The sequence below is a fragment of the Anticarsia gemmatalis genome, chromosome 5 (assembly GCF_050436995.1).
Source record: "Anticarsia gemmatalis isolate Benzon Research Colony breed Stoneville strain chromosome 5, ilAntGemm2 primary, whole genome shotgun sequence".
Classification (NCBI taxonomy): Eukaryota; Metazoa; Arthropoda; class Insecta; order Lepidoptera; family Erebidae; genus Anticarsia; species Anticarsia gemmatalis.
Window position 1 is genome coordinate 12,032,045 of NC_134749.1, and position 17,338 is coordinate 12,049,382.

Consider the following 17,338-nt stretch of genomic DNA (forward strand, 5'->3'; position numbering starts at 1 on the left):
CCATAAGATTTACGGTTTTAAAAAAAATAATACAGACTAAAACAGAACCACTTAGGGATCTCAGTAACGTGATAATAGAGACACATTGCAGTTTCTAAACGTTTCCCAGCTGACCGTTTTGACATATGTCAAAGTTTCGATGAACTGTTTCTAGATATCACGTCAATACATTCACGCTTTGTTTATAAAAAATATTGAACATGGATTTGATTGATAACGACATTAGGCAGTGGAGTGCTGAAGAAATTCAGGAGCAGTTTGGGAACAACTTGACGCTGCTCCCACTGAACGACAACATCAAGGAGTTACAAACGATTCTAAGAGACAAGTGAGTGAGGTTACTATGCCTTGTGGCAGTCTACGTGCGACCTTTGCCAGCTTTTCGTGGATTTTATTTCCTTGTTATTTTTTCTTGCCGATAAAATGGCGATGAAACGTTTTCCGGTAAAAGTGTAGTGATATTTAAGTGGTCTAGTTAAATAATTGCTGTGCTGTCATGGTTTATTTTTAGCACATAATGTTGTTTATGATGATAAATGATTCTTTGAATAACAGAAAGGTAGTCCACGGAACAACTTTTAAATTTCGAATGATGAGTTTAGTCTTGTTGTCTGAATAAATATACATAAAATAAAATTAATATCTTTCTGAATATTGAGTACATTAATTAAATATCTGCTTATTATTAAAGAAGTGACAGTAAATGTCCAGGTCATGAATCAAAAGTAAATAAGGGGAGAGTAATTTACTAAACATACAAATACCTACCTACATAATATATATTGATTTGAGCTTTGAGCAAGATTTGAGCAGACCCTCTTTTTACAAACAAGTAATTTTTCAAGTGTCTTCTTTCCATTGATTTAATACATTTTTGATTTTGTCCATAGTAAAAACTATAAAGATATTCTATCAATTTTTTTTACGTACATAATGATTTATCCCTCTAGTACCTAATAATGATAACAGACACAAGTATATCAACATTTAACTTCAACTGACATTTTTCCTCTCTAGGAACACATCTCGCAGTGATTTCAAGTTCTATGCAGATCGTCTCATCCGTCTAGTCATAGAGGAGAGTTTGAACAAGCTGCCGTTCACTGACTGTGAGGTCATCACCCCCACAGGAGCCTTGTATAAAGGGCTCAAGTATGGAGCTGGCAACTGTGGAGTGTCCATTGTCAGGTCTGGAGAGGCTATGGAACAGGTTTGTTAATACTATCACTCTTATTAATAAAAATATATAAAGTTATAAAATGCTTATATAAAGAGCTTTGTTTTTTTCACTCCTTTAGTGAAAGGAAAAAGAGAAAACATATTTTAGTGGTTTATTAACTAAAATAGGTTTATAGTGTGTTTATGAAGTTATTAAGAGTGGGTAGATGTTTGTTTTTATGATTGTCTCTTTATTCATGATACTTTACTTTTGTATGTGTTGGACTAAATCCATGGTTAAAATGAGCGCTAAAAGTAGTATAAGATAGATTTTTGCATTACAACCTTCATTTATAGATCATTATAGAATTTTTATAAGGCAATCAGTTCATTCAGATGCAAGAGTGAAGCATTCAATGTTGTATCCATTTACTTAAGCACTAGAACCAACATACACTGTATCTGTATATTTCCAGGGAGGAAATACTTAAGTAAGAATAATATACATAAAAAATGTACCAGCCAGCAGGCTGGTACCATTGACATATTATTTCGTTATTCCAGGGTCTGCGTGATTGCTGTCGTTCAATCCGCATCGGCAAGATCTTAGTCGAGAGTGATACTGACACTCATGAGGCTCACGTTGTGTATGCCAAGTTTCCCGAAGATATAGCAAGGAGACAAGTGCTGCTCATGTATCCGATTATGTCTACTGGCAATACGGTTAAACAGGTATGTATTATTATGTTCATAGAAATGGAAAGTATGTTGGTAAGGCTTCTTTGTAAAAAAATATAAGTTTGCCATATTATGTGTTATTTCTTCTTAATATCAAGGCATTCTCATGTTACACTAAAATTGGTTATAAGTACAAACTACCAAAATGCTACTTAAAGTAGGTCTCTGAATAAATAGACATACATGTATATTACATATCTTTCAGAGGCTCGTATAGACTACAATTTTAAACAAAATAACCACTCTTATCTAAATAAAAAAGCACAAATAAACATCAACTTTACTTTTCAGGCAGTAAACGTGCTAACTCAACACGGTGTCAAAGAAGACCGTATAATCCTCTCGAATCTATTCTGCACTCCTGCAGCAGCCCAGGCCGTGGTCGACTATGTTCCTAAGATGAAGATCCTAACCTCCGAACTGCATCCCGTTGCACCCAATCACTTTGGACAAAAGTACTTCGGAACAGACTGATATGAAATGAGAACCTTAGGACGTACTTATTTTAGGTTAATTTTTAGTTGAGCTTTTTGTTTTAGCCAGGCATTTTGTTTTTTTATCTTTCAGGCAATTGGATTGGCATTGGAAGAGTTGTAATGGGTCAGTAAATATTGTTCTTTATGTACTTAATACTGTTTTAATTAAATTACAGCTTCGTTTGTTTTATTGCTTGTTGAAACCTAAGAATTGATTGTCTAATAGAAATGAAATGTACTTTATATACCACTGTCAGTTCGGCTATCGAACGCTAGATGGCGTTGATACAGTATTTGTATCACAAAATCTGCAGCTAAACTATGTATTGGTCGGTACAATTTATTAAAAAAGAAATGAAATTTGTATGAATTCGAATACGTGTATTCATATTAATAATTAATAAGTTTGAGCAGTACTGTATTCTGCACAATTGTGTATTTGTTCATGCTTATCTGTATTGCTTGATCTTGTATTTACAAAATGGAATCGCTTTATAATTAAGATGGCTATTATAAAAAGCTTGTATTGTAATCCAAATCTCTAGACCTAGTGTTAAGTAAAATTGATCTATTTATTATAGAAATGCTATATATTTGTGATATTGCAATTATTTGTACACTTATTAAATATTTAGCACAAAATATGTCTCGTTTGTAAATACATAAATAAAGCTGGAGACCCGACTTGAAAATATTTTTTATCTTTAATGTATAAAACCTCTTATTTTGGCTAAGCATAATCAAGTCCGATACACAAAAAGAAAAAAAATAGTATCGCTACTGAACGCTAGATGGCGCAGCTACCAACTTTTGTTAATACCCCATCTGAGATTCCATTATTATTACGTTGATTTAGATTTAACTATAATTTCAACTCTCTACATAATAGCTGATTGTCTCTTTGAACATAAAAGTCGAAAAAGAATATGCCGTGTGACAGTTTATATAAAATATACACTCACTCATTTTTTTGTAAATTTTTGCTTAGGTTGGCAGCCATTGGTAGTGTCTCGGTTTATTTTATTTTAATTGTTATCTATTCACTATATTGATATACCAAACAAATGCAACGTAGCAAGATAGCTACAATTAAATACTTACTTAGTGTCAGTTCTATCAATTTATACCCTTCGTGGGCTTCCAGCTTTATGTGTAGCTCTTGTTTGAAAGGACCCACGAGCTAATAAGGTCAGTATTTGACAAGGTTTTTAGTTTAAAACCATTCAGACTAAAGCGTAAAAATTAAAAACATTTTGTTATAGATACTTGTGCACATTTGTACATATTTTTGTAATCCTGATGGAAATGGAAATACAATTAATTATGACACAGCATAAGATTTATCAGCATAGCCGGTTTTCTTAAGTCTTTAAATATTGTTAATAACCAAAGTATTATTGCTTTGAAAATACTCTTTGTCAACTAAATTGTTATTTCGAGCCTCTCCAACAAGGCGTCGGTGGTGTAATGGTCAGCATAGTTGCCTTCCAAGCAGTTGATCCGGGTTCGATTCCCGGCCGACGCACTCTTTTTGTCTTTTTGTGTTGCATATTTATTACACTAGAAATTGATTTTCATTAAAATTATATGCTTTATTGAATAAAAATCAAGGACAAATTTTCTCAAGGATATTTTTTATATTTTTTGTTAGGATGTTATTTTATTCTGTTTTAACTAGATATACAAATGTGAAATATACTTAAGCACGTACAATCCAATGTAACTCAAGGACTTGCTTTCCATAACTCCAAATAATAGTATACTCTTTGATATCCATAATAACTTTAAGAGGATATTTGTAATGTAATTATCAGTTCAATTTCTGGTGAACGAAGTTTTTGTAACAGGCCATCGGTCTGACTGAATTTAACAATTTTATAATGTAAGTTCTTTTACGGCGTACACATTAGAGACTTGCATCAGTATAATATTCTCCAAAAAAAGAATAATGCGTAGTATTATTGGCTTCTTTTTTGCAAAATATCAAGGATCAGAAAAATTAAAAAAAAATACTTCTAATTGAGTTTGGGCATTAATACTACATTGCGCTAAATATTTTCCGTAATATTTTTTTCCTTTTTTTACATAATATTATGTTATTCATAGCATGAAAGAAAGATATTTCCTCAAATTGTTTCAGGTTTTCGGGGCAGGCACGAGTTTATTGTGTTTAACTTTATCCAGCTGCTGCTTCTTTCATCAGTTTCAGGTGAGATTTACATACTTACCTGTCTTTCAGATAAACTAACTGGTACTTATCCATATGTGGTGTGTAATAAGTGTGGGGTATGAACACAAATAAATAACGAACAATAGAGATACTTTTAAATCGTTTATTTCATGTTCATAGTTTACATTCTATGGATAGATAGAAATATTTAATTAGATCAGATCACACAGCTAAGCGGTTTGTTTTTAAGTGTACACATTATTATAAATTAATAATTCAACATTTGAATAATTTAAACCTTAACAAGTAACGTTTATAAAGTGTTCCCCAATCATTTAATGGTCGGCTCGCGTCACATTATGTCTACACGCGACATAAACACAGGTGTTATTTCACTTACATTATACCACTCTACGTTCTAAAATATTTATCATCATGTAAAAATATCGATAACATTCAATTACATTATTGTAACACGATTTTCTTATTCGAGAACAAAAATATTTTTATATTATTTCATTAGTAAAACTAGATGTCACTTATCATTAGTGTTAGGTAGAGAACCACCGGCCGCGTATATGGCAACACTACATCTAAAAATCTCATTTTTTTAATGTGACACGGCAACACCGCCGGCTTCCCCACAGATAATAAGTGCGTACTCCCGTATAAATAAATACTTAAAATATAACACGTACATTACTCTGTCAATAAATTTCTTATACACTATGTTACAAGACAAGCACTTATTTACCACCCATAGGGGCGTCTATTAATAAACAAATTATGTATCCGGCGACGTGACAGCGCGCCGGACACGTTGTAGGACCTCTTTATTTATAAATCTTGAACACAATAGATTGTCCTTTAGAAGTATTAAGAAAGGCAAGACTTCGATCACAAAATTTATAAGTAAGGTGGCTATACAACGAGAAACAATATATACCCTCGAAATTGACTTAGATATGTTATTAAGGCATCGTGTGAATCGCACTAGGTAAATTGACAATATAAATCTAAGACTAATACAACAGCCAAAGCGAAATTATATGGCAATTAGCACGTAAATACATACCTACATAACGATAGATACAGGTCGAATTAGTGATCAGAACTAAACAGTCAATATATATAAATAAAAGATTTCAAAAAGCGAAATTAAATACTTGATAACACATTTTGTGCATTCACATTTTTTTGTGATTTTCGTTTTTTTTTGTATAAAATAATTCGTCAACGAGTGTGTCAGTTAGTGTTGACGTGGACCTTCCGGAAGTTTATTTTGTCGGTGAGGTCGAAAAGCAAATGGCTGGAGGTATCCTGCTTTTTGGACGCGCACCAGTCTCTGGCGTTAGCGATTACCGGTAGTATGGTTTTATCGCTAGAAAGCACATAAAAATATATTAGTGACAAGTGACAAGTGACGGAGTCGATGTAGGATCTTGTGTTGTTAGCCAGGATAGTGCGTGTGTGAGTGATGTATTTACATGAGCTTCTGCTTGGCGCACTCGGGACAGATGATGTCCTGTCCGTCGGTGATGAACCCTTTGCCGACGAGCGAGGTCTTGCACTGGGCGCAGATGAAGCAGTCGTTGTGCCAGTGACGGTCCTCGAACGAGATGAAGCGGGTGCCGCCGATACCTGCGAATGAACCAATATTCACGTAAGTTTTTGATGTAATTTTTTTTTACCTACATATATTCAAATCAAATCAAATAACTTTATTTATCAGACCATTACAATCCATATTTGTTACTATTTGTTAGTAAAATGCAATTTGACGTCGGTATTTTTGTTTTTTGCAAACGTTCATAATCCGCGAAAATTCTCATAATTATTCTCGTCATTAGAGAATTTGCATAATACTTATTATAATGACTTTCCTATGTATAATGATTGAAGAAATACGGAATCTTGACGTTATTACGTACTTAGATTATAGGAAACAAAATCTTGGCAATATTTACTTAACTACAAAACAGGCTAAAACTAATGATTTCCTTCAGAGACTGTCATTAATATTAACGATAGCGGAAATCGACTTTTTACCGACTTCAAAAAGGTGACGTATCTATTATATTCGAAAGATTGTTTTTCATGTATGTTTATCGATGGACCGATTTTCTAAAATCTTTTTTTTATCGCATATGAGAGTAACATGATGAAAAGCACATCAATTTATAGAAACTTATCAAAATTGATTGCTGACAACTTCTTTTTCATCGGTAAAGTTAAAAAAAAACAGAGTACTAATCGATAACAGCTCTTTTTTATTTATTATAATATAGCTGAAAAAATGTAATACTGACCAGTGATAGGCTTGGTGCAGGACGTGCACCTCTTGGCGAAGAGTTCTCCGAAGCAGTCGGCGCAGTAGGGCTTCTCGTCGCGGGACGTGAACCGCTGGCCGGCGAGCGACGTGTTGCAGTTGGTGCACGTGAAGCACTCGCGGTGCCACGGCTCGTTCTTGTACGTCACGCCGCCTTGCGTGATGATCTGGACAATAGAGATATAAAGATGAGATTTGTGCCAACTACTAGTTGATAAGGGTAAGTTTTTCGAAGATTCTAATTAGATTTGTAACAAAGGGAGTAATGACTATGTCTTGTACTCTTGCTCGATGCTCGATTCTCTGCCGCTATCAACTATCGACAACCGGCTAGCTATCGAGAAATTATGTATGACAATCTGCGTCGTAGGAACTATTTTGGCAGTTCATTCTAAATGTCAAACTTTCGATATTCGATAGTACTAGTGGCAAGATCAGTGAAAAGTTATAATAAATTACGGTAAAAATCCTCAGCCTCATTTTCTAAAGTAAGGTCTGTTTAAGAAATTAAGATGAGAAACAAATCCTAATTTTTCTTGTGAGGAGTTTAGTGTTTATCTGGTTTGATGGAATAAAAATCATCTAAGATCAAGCTGAACGCCATGCAATTCGCGAAGCCCAACAATTTATTTCGCAGCTTGTCGATATTCAAGAATTATTTTTCTTTTCTACTTTACAGTCCCATAATCGTTGTGGTCTTTGTAAACCTTGAGTAGACCAAACATCTCTCCTTAATACATGATTAAGAAAATGACGATGGTTACCTTGTTGCACTTAACGCAGCGGGTAGCGAACTTGTCCTCGTAGCAGCCGGCGCAGTAGATCTCCTGCTCGCGCGGGATGAAGCTCCTGGTGCCGATGGGGTTCTTGCACACCACGCAGCAGAAGCACTTCTCGTGCCACTGCCTGGTCTTGTACTCCATCTTCTTGGTGCCTGAGGAGAGAATTAAGGTTAGTTTCCTTGCTTGAGATGTAAAATGAGGAGTGATTCTAGTTGGAACCCAAAAAAACCGCAATAGTATTTTTCATTAGGTTATTTTTTGGGAATACGTTATATCCTTTATTTTCTTTTTAAATTATTTTAAAGTTGTTTTCCTTGTGTTGTGTTTCGATCAGTTTATAGAAAATAGCGTTTATATTTTTGCTTACTATAATATAATTTTGCGTTTCGTTGTTTCTATTATAAGTAAATACAATAATCGATCTTTTGATGGTTAATTCATAGCAACGGATTTCAAACCTAACCTTTAGGTAGGTAGTTACTATCAGAAAAATAGACGTTTATTTCAGTATCTACATTTACAAAAATCTACATAAACATGTTCGCTCTCTAACTAGTTTCCGTATTAAACCAATCCCATTCTGATCCAATACCGTATCCAATATTTTCTCATTGCACATTATCATGCGATCACAATAGCATTGAGGGACCATCGATATGCAGATAGCTTGCCCTTGAACGACTTGAACAATACCAGCCAAAGACAAGGTTGTGTTGACACGGAACTGACAGCTGTCAATATTTACCGCGAAAAAGTATTAAAAATGTAAGGGAGAGTCAAGTGTGTCTCTTTTTTATCGTAATATGAAAATTTTCACTTTTTTTTGCTCATCAATTTTAATCATTTGAATTCAAATTATCTCTTCTTATGCTGTGAAAAAATTAAAAAAAATATTTTCGTTTTATTTTTACACAAGAATGTTTTCCAAAGTTAACTTGTGCATAAAAAGTTAAAATGTGAGGTCAGAACCTTATTTTACGAAATAAGTAAATTTAATTGCATGTTTTTAAATTACAGGGATTTATAATTAATTAGTAGTTACTGAGTAAACTCGCAGACAGCCGATATTTTGGGCCTATTAAATATGATTTATTGCTTTCGTACTTTTGTTGAACAAGCAATTAATACGCCTTTACATAGCAAACGTGTAATTAAATTTAATATTTTGGTATGCACGAAGTTACCATATTTGATAAAAAATATGATGCCTAGTTTGGATAGTTTGATGGTCAATTACATGCGTCATAAGTTTTAATTTTAAAATTTCTGCTACATTCTCATGGATATATTATTTTATACATCAATACACATTTTTTCTTCTACTTAATAACGTCGAAGAGATTCTAAATAAATAACAGATTTTAATTCAATAAACATACTAAACTATTTTAATATTATTTAAATATGAACAATAAAATATGTAAATGAAAATAAATCACCTGTTTTCGTGACGATTAAATCGCTAATCGATTCACGTTAGTTTTAGTGGGTCTGTATTTTAACAACTTTGGATATAACGGCTGTTGTGGACTTTGTTAATGGAAAGGGTCTCATATCTTAACAAAAGTATCTAATTTACCAAAGTCTTGTAACTAATGGCCATAATCTCTCCTAACTAACTTTTGTTGCTAAAGGCGAAGGAAATTTAACATACAGCCAACAAAACTTTGCGAAGTTCTTTACCTTTTAATTCTCTTCATTTGAATTCGAAACTTTATTGACATTTATATTTCAATTTCAATTTGGAATTGTGCAAAGTTTTTATTATGCGATTTCCTTGTGCCAGCATTTTCATTGTTAATTGATATTGTATTTGAATGAAACGTTAAATAAATGGCTACGATCATTGTTGTTATCCGAACCACATACTTACGGTACACCATATAATCGGTATTTTGCCTTAAAACATTTATATTTTTTTAGTTTAAGTTTTCTAGCGTGAAAACACTTTAAGTAAGGATTATGTTTTTGGCCACAGAACTTGATCATAGTGATAGTGGTCAACATTATAAAAAGTCACCTTATTAATCATACAAGTTGGTATTAAACTTGAATAATTAGCATAATTTTATTAGAAATCATTAATATTGAATACTGCAGACTTGTAATTACTACTTTTTTAGACGCCATTTATCATATTGGTGCCGCACATACATCTTTAAAATTCAAACTCGTAAATTTTCTCCGTGTGTCAATACTCGTCAATTCTCTCTCAAATCGGCTAGCTATCGAGAAATTTTGTATGAGTATCTGATCAGCGCCTCTAGCGGGCGTCTTACGAACTATTTATGCAGTACATTTTAAATGTCAAACTCTCGATACTCGATACCGTCTGTAAAGAATCACGCCTCTGTTTGTCTCGTGTCAACGATTTTATGCGACCATAAAGATTGCATTCGCGTGTTGATGTTCGTACAATGATATTTGTCCTTGATATTTGAATGACATTGAGAACACAGCTGTATATTTGGTCGGTGCACGCAACGAATGCAATGGCGAAGGTGTGAACGCCATATTTCAGAATATTTATGTTGATCTGTTTGATTGCAAGCGTGTAGGTTGTTTACCGTTTGACTCTAGAAGGTTATTGTGACGAAAGTTTTGTGTTTATTTTTAAGTTTGATGAAGTTGAAAGGCTTATATTTCCTGTTCTTCAAAACAGTTGTTTGAGGATTGCAGTCTTTCACCTCGCAGTAAGACTCAAGAGGTGATCCCCACTTATTTCGGGGGAGCTTAGTCAGTAAAGAGATAGTTATGGTTTCGTAGGTATATACCTAGTCATACATAGATTTTCATGTTCGCAGAGTATGTTAAGGTTTTATTTAAATAAACTCTTTTACTGAGTTCATTTGAAATTGTATTACTCAAAACTTGTTGACCAAACTCAAAATATGAAATACTAACAGTAAAAATAAATTGAAGTTGTATTTAAAATGTATTCATGAAATACAATCAGCGTTTGTACAATCACATTAATCACGTTTGGTATAAACGTGAATAGTTGACGATAAATGCATTAAATTAACAAAGTTATATAGTTTGTGGCAATCAGTAAATAAAACGAACATTACTTGTTCATTAGTCGGCGTCTTTAATGTAAAAACTTTCCTAACGTTAGTAGTCAATATGGGAAAATTAGTTTGTCGGTCTTGTTTGGGTCTGCTTTTGTAGTACAGTTTTGATGTATTTTGTATATTTTCAGTGTCAAAACATTTGTTATGGAGGAAGAAAGGTTTTTATTTCTTTGAGCCATTTGCCACGTATTGTCTGAAATCGAGTGATTAGAGTATTCTCGAACTTTTGTAGGTAGTATTTGTACAAATAATAGATTGATATTTTTTTGTTCCTATCTATAAACGATATAGTCTTTAATTTTGTTTCCGCACCCCACAAAACGACAATTTAAATCAAATTATTTCCGTCTGCAAATCTATAATGTTGGCAATCCCGTCCCGAAATTCAATTGGAAAATCGAACTGTAATCGAATTTCCAGGCAGACGGCACAAAAGTCAATGCACACCACTAGTTGAAAAAAAGTTAGCAATCGCGTGTTTTGGAGGGAAAACTATCCGCTGTCGTGACTTGTCTGGTTACATCTGCAGTTGAAAGTTCAGTGAACTTTTATATTCTATTCTGATTTTGGAGTTGCATTGCACTTACGTTCATTGCCTTTATTTGGAAGCCGATATCTTTGTGATATTAAATGTTGATGTAGGATTAGCATTTTGAAGTACCTATCTTTATGAAGATAGCGACTATTGATTAATACAGAAATCGAAAAACAGAATTATTCGTTTATTTTTCGAGACAATTTGACACATTAGTGTGATACAATTTATCTTTCAATATTAAGCAACGTACAAACGTAAGCTCTACTTTTTAAAACGATCACTTCTTTCCGAAACTCATTTTTTAAGAGATTGAAACTAAAACCATCCATTTTCTTTGTAATAAAACCTTTTTCCATACAGTACCAATACAGCAATGCACAATAACCTTAGCACACACTACTCTATACCTAGTACTATAAGGCAGTGAACACAATACAGTTAAACCGCTCCACTTTGCCATTGTTAGTGGTGAAAGGGCCCTTATACTGCAACCATCGGACAGTCATAACTGGGCTATTTCATTTGTGAATTGTTACACTTAAGACTTGTACACATTGGCGGTACTTGACTAATATTTACTAGTAATAACGTAAAATTACTACTAGTAGTAACATTATTGATACCAATTACGTTTTTGCTTCCTTTAATTTAAATTAATACCTTTGTGGAATAATTGAAATGCATTGTACAAGTAAAAAAAATCAAACATTTTCCGATTTAGGTAAAATTTTATTCATCATTGTTAGATGCATTCACTGGAGTAAGTAACGTGTTTAGTAAATTGTAGTCTTATTTATCTAATTATTTTGAAAAATCTCGTAAAAATGCATAATTCGTTATGAAACATAAAATACATCTTACAAAATTATTTCAGTGCAAAACAATTACGTAAAAAATCTAGTTTTCAAAACTAGAGTAGGTTTAGAACGTTACAGTTCCGGTCAGTTGCAAAATGCAGAATAATTGTATTTCCAGTGCATCGGTAATTTATTTATTTATTAATTGAACTTGTTGTATATCTCTTGAGAAAGTTGTTTGCTCCGATTCCGTGCGCGTAGGATGAGGATATACTGAATATTAATGATTTAAGTTCTCACGCAGATTTCCAACTGGCTCTTATAATGTTGGTATAAATAGAATTTACTTGTAACCGGGGTTTTTTTAGGGTTAATTTTAACATGCACTTGGTAGTTTGTCGCCAGTTAGCGTATAAAAAGGGTCTAAATGATTGAAACATGTTCCATTAATTGATAATTGCTTGATAGATAAAAGAATTGCTTCGCCTATTTTTCGATATATTTATAACACAGGTCGGTTAAATACTGAAAATAAGAGTAGGTACGATCTATAAGTAATAGATAAAGACCTCATTAGCGTATGAATCAAAAAGGTTACTTCAATGACTCATTATTTAACTTTTAGAGCAAATCAAAAATCATACAAAAAACTTACAAATCCAAGCAATTTCCAGCTCTACTACTGTCGGAACTAAGTCTAAATTGCCTTTTACATTTTGTATTATGCACTTAATTACGTTACATTGCATTGTTGGCGCATCGAAGTATGTTTAAGTTATTAGCGTTTCTTCTCATATGAGTGATGAAGGCCGGTGATGTCATAAGTCAAGAGTGGGCTTGAACGCGCTTGTTATGAATCGAGAGATTTATACACATTTGCTTGTGTAAAAACTATACAATAACGCTTTTGAGATGTGCTTTTAATAAAAAATTGTGCTAGATAGATTCATGTTACGATTTAAACGTTTGGTAACATTTGACTTAAACTTTTGTTATTATGTGTAAAGAAATAAAAATGCCTCTTTTAAAATCAAATTGTTTACTCACTTAGTCAAAATACTGTCAATTTAGTAAATGTAGAGTTTAATTTATTATTTAAGCAAAAATCGGCAAATAATTTATGCAACCGTTCCTACTCGGAATTCTAGTAAAAGTTCGCCGGTGAACGCTCGGCCTAAAAATAATTGCGAGCTCGTTGAACCTTCATAGCGAAAATTGGAATATGAAAAACGAGAATTTCATAATTTTTTCATTGTATCTTGTTGGAGCATTTTCTCTTCACAATTTGAGCAAAAAATGGCTCAAATGTAGCAAAAAGTAGTTCTATTTGTCTTAAGTTTTTGCTACAAATCAACTATGCGACAAAATCTCGACAATCTCTGTCTTGATGACGTCATGTTTCAAAAGTCACGCGATTTTCGACTCTATATCTACGTAATAGTGTTATTTAGAAACAAAATCGATTATTTTTAGTCGATTTGTTCTGCGATGCTAATGTGACACACTGATACATGACTAACGAAGATTTACACACCATTGTTGATACGTTACGATATGGAATGAAGGCTGAATGGTATTTCCAATGTCAATGTTATTTTTGTTCAAGAAAAACACTGACCATAGAGAAAATCTAAGTTATTTTTTGTTCGTGTTTCCATATACACAGAACATCACGCCTGTTATATCCAAATTATACATTTGGATATAACAGGCGTGATGTTCTAGTAGTAATGTATAAAATACATCCGCGTTTCATGTAATAGGGGGCGAGCCTATTGTATTATAGCGGGCACGTTACCAAACTCCAGACCACCATTGAGAATAGTAATATTTAAATCGAACCTGACACCCTGAGATCAGTGGTTGTGTTTTCATTCGCGTGAAATATAGATTTCTCTGTTCACGATTTCCGGGTAACAGGTGAAAATGCAATCCCGTTTAAATTGTTCCCCAACTTTTCTCATCTACCCTCCATTACGAAAGGTCTGATTCAATACAAAGAAAACAGCGCAAATCCAATTTAAACAAATTGTAACTTTTCCCCAATATAAATGTAGGTAATGGAACTTTATACCCAGAAATAATAACGAAAATTACAGTTATATCATTTGTACTAGTAAATTTGAAATACTACCCGTTTCTTGTTTTATAGACGTAATAAAATAACAAAATTCTAGCATGCGAATCGAATTGAACTTTCTGAACGAACGCCAGCCATTTTGGTATTCGTCTTTTAAATTGATTATGCACGTGTTCCCGCGCACATGTTATGCATGTATGGATCTGATAACGTGCAGATTGAGCCATTGTTTAAACAAAAGAATTTTAAAGAAATATTTCTTGTTTTTTACCAACTATAGAGCATGATTTGATTATAAAATATCTTTTTATAACGGATTACATCATTGCGACATTTATCAAATTGCAAATTTAGCTGTCAAAAGCACCTGCAAATTCCCGCGCTTCGAATCGAATTTTATTTTTTAATTCAACATGGCGGTTGTCAGTTGTCAAAAATGTTCGCGATTTCCCGCCCTTGACCTGTGTCGTAAAACGTTCGATTAGCAGTTGTAAACAAGGTTCGGCACAGGTCACATCGCCGCCAGCCTATAAGCCACTATAAAACCAAGGGGAGCAATATGTTTTACATACACGCTTCCTTTATTTCCGCATACTTTCATGTCTGATCGAACTATGATTTATTGACGAAACTATTTTTTGTTGGAGACAATGATACTGGCTTACAAAATTGCGACTTTGATTTAGGACAAAGAGATTTATTCGTTGCGTATAACGAGAATGACAACGCGTGCAATGATGCTACCATCGAAACATGACCCATTTTCCTTGCAGAATATAACGTATCCATAAATTATTTCGTGTCTGGCTGTTCCGTGCGCTTATAATTTATCTATTTCTAATTAATTTCAATATATCAATACAAAAACAAGTTAATTAGCAACATCTAAACGCAGACGGCTGCGTTTTTGCATACTTTCTCTCCGTATTATGGCCATGACAGTCTTTACATAATAAGTCTAAGTTCAATAAATAGCCGTCATGAGTCTATCGGCTATGACTTGAGGTTAACCAAGATAAGGTGGCCGAAGGTCACGGATAACTACCATCTGTTCCTACAACCATATACAGATAATGCATCACCGTCATATCAAGAGCATTGCAACCTTACCCCATCGATATAAGGTGCGTTTTTGTTTACAGTGCAATGACGTCATTGTAATTTAAGTTTAATTGGCAATTGGGCCCTTGAACTCGTGTTAAGGTTGAGCTAAAGTGGGGTAATGTTCAGGTCAGTTTTTGGAAACTGTGACTAAGAGTTTTTTGTCACGGCATTCGATTTTGGTTTCAATTTCATTGTTTATTGACTTGTTTTGGAAAATTGCAGTAACTTTTCAAATGTATTTTGTTGCTCGTTATCACATATTTTGTATAAAGTAAAGTCGTTTCCCGCGTCTGTCCCTATGTCTGTATGTATGTATGTTAAGATCTTTACAAGTACGCAACGGATTTTGATGTGGTTTTTTTTAATAGCCTAGCTATAAATAATGAAGCTTATTATTATTAAAAAAAGATTGAATTACTTCAGGTTCTAAAAATTCTTCATTTTACAGAATACACAAACTAGCCTTATTGAAAAACATAGTAAATATAGAAGCTAACTGCTCATAGCTAACGATCAACAAGGTTAATCAATCTTCAGTTAGGTCAATTTACGGACAGGAGCATAGATATGCGTCATAGCTAATGTCATTACTGTCAGTCAGTCTATAACTCTATGGAAGTTACTACTCTATGACAGTGGTAACAATGAAGAATAAATTGGACGCGTCACGTAATTAAATATTAAAAAACATATCGCAGTGTCACTAAGAACAAGTTTCACGACTTATGGATAAATTATAGGGAATAAGTATAATATATAAATAACTGCTAATCTACCTGATAAGTATTGGTCTATTGGTGAGATACTTATTCAGAAGTCGTGACCTAAATGTTGTTTAAAATAAGATTTTAAGTTACTTTATTATTGTTATTATCAATTATCATTAAAATACAATATTACAAAGCCTTTTTACAATTAAATCATAACAAATAACTCAAAACAGCCAAATGATTAAATCAATATCATAAAAATTCAATTAATTCCCTTGACATATACCGAAATAATATGTAATTCACGCATTCGGCCGTACAAATAAAAATAAACGTGTTTTCATATGGAAATTATCGTAAAGACAAATTACAACGAATGTTCACATTTAGGTCACATATTGTTATTGCGTTAAATGACTTAACGTAATGAAAATAACAATTTATTTGTAAAGACAGCCGTAAATGACAAATAAATGTTGTGATATAATTCGTTTTTTTTTATTTATGATGTTGGTATAATTGAAAGAATATGGAGCCTTTTAGTCAACTGAAATTTTACTTTTTTAGGCCTTAGCTTGCGTTTTATAAAGGACTTGTTTTTTTTTGTAATGTGTAAGGCATAATTTCAAATTTGTGAGGTCACCACTATTGTCCTACGTCCGCCATCTTGGAAAGGGGGGTCGCGGCCGGGGGACGAGGGCGACCACACAAATATGAACTTAATTTTCTATTGACCCCGCTACAAAAAAAAATGCGTCCTTTAAAAACGCAACCCTAAATGAGACTTTTCAATGGACTATTTCTTTTAGGAGTTTTTTTTAACTTTTGTCATTTGATCTAATAAAACTGTTCTCAAAATGGAGGATAAAGGCGGGAAATACTTGAATTGTAAATTATAACATCGTTCGATACTCCGTTATTACTACATCGCTCGTAAAATTAACATTTTGAAGATCAAAAGATTTTATATTATTCCTAAAATGGCGCTTATTGTTCTTGTAAACTTGACAGCCAAAGTCCTACGCATGTTAGTCGTCAATAAAAAATAATTTACGATACCATAGAGAGCCTTGATCTTGTTCGAAATTGTCATCAGAAATCTTCTATAGTTAAATATTTAAATTTAAAATAATACATAATATGTCTGTAATATATTTGTAATTGTACAAGTGGATGGGTTTTGTAACCAATTGCTTGACGTAAGAGATTAACTTAACAATACAATATTAACATTTACAAACTGAAGCATTATTAACTACAAATGGGTGCTTAACAAGAGTGAATTACCCGAAAAATTACTAGGTTACGCCTACACCATTTATTTGGGGCAATTCTTAATGACCATAAATGGGTCAATTTAACCAGACTTTCTGCAAAACATC

The 17,338-nt window shown here is 33.1% G+C and overlaps 2 protein-coding genes and 1 non-coding gene across 7 annotated transcripts in view; 2 read left to right on the top strand and 1 right to left on the bottom strand.

Annotated features, from left to right (window-relative positions):
• The first annotated feature begins 118 nt into the window (after window positions 1-118).
• kri (uracil phosphoribosyltransferase krishah) lies at window positions 119-3,064 on the top strand. Its single transcript, XM_076114815.1, has 4 exons — window positions 119-328; window positions 1,018-1,210; window positions 1,723-1,890; window positions 2,188-3,064. Exons 1-4 carry the CDS (start codon window positions 201-203, stop codon window positions 2,368-2,370), a joined length of 672 nt encoding a protein of 223 aa, XP_075970930.1. The 5' UTR covers window positions 119-200; the 3' UTR covers window positions 2,371-3,064.
• A 761-nt stretch (window positions 3,065-3,825) lies between these two features.
• Window positions 3,826-3,897, top strand: TRNAG-UCC (transfer RNA glycine (anticodon UCC)). Its single transcript has one exon. It is a non-coding gene; the product is annotated as a tRNA-Gly (tRNA).
• Window positions 3,898-4,691: 794 nt separating this feature from the next.
• Lmpt (four and a half LIM domains protein limpet) overlaps window positions 4,692-17,338 on the bottom strand; it is a 227,131-nt gene continuing 214,484 nt past the window's right edge. For all 5 annotated transcript variants that reach the window (XM_076114819.1, XM_076114818.1, XM_076114817.1 and 2 more), the window contains 3 exons: window positions 7,636-7,805; window positions 6,852-7,038; window positions 4,692-6,183 (listed from right to left, as the gene is read on the bottom strand). In XM_076114819.1, coding sequence (XP_075970934.1) covers window positions 6,026-6,183; window positions 6,852-7,038; window positions 7,636-7,805 — 515 coding nt within the window. In that variant the 3' untranslated portion in view covers window positions 4,692-6,025. The remainder of the gene's footprint in view (window positions 6,184-6,851; window positions 7,039-7,635; window positions 7,806-17,338) is intronic.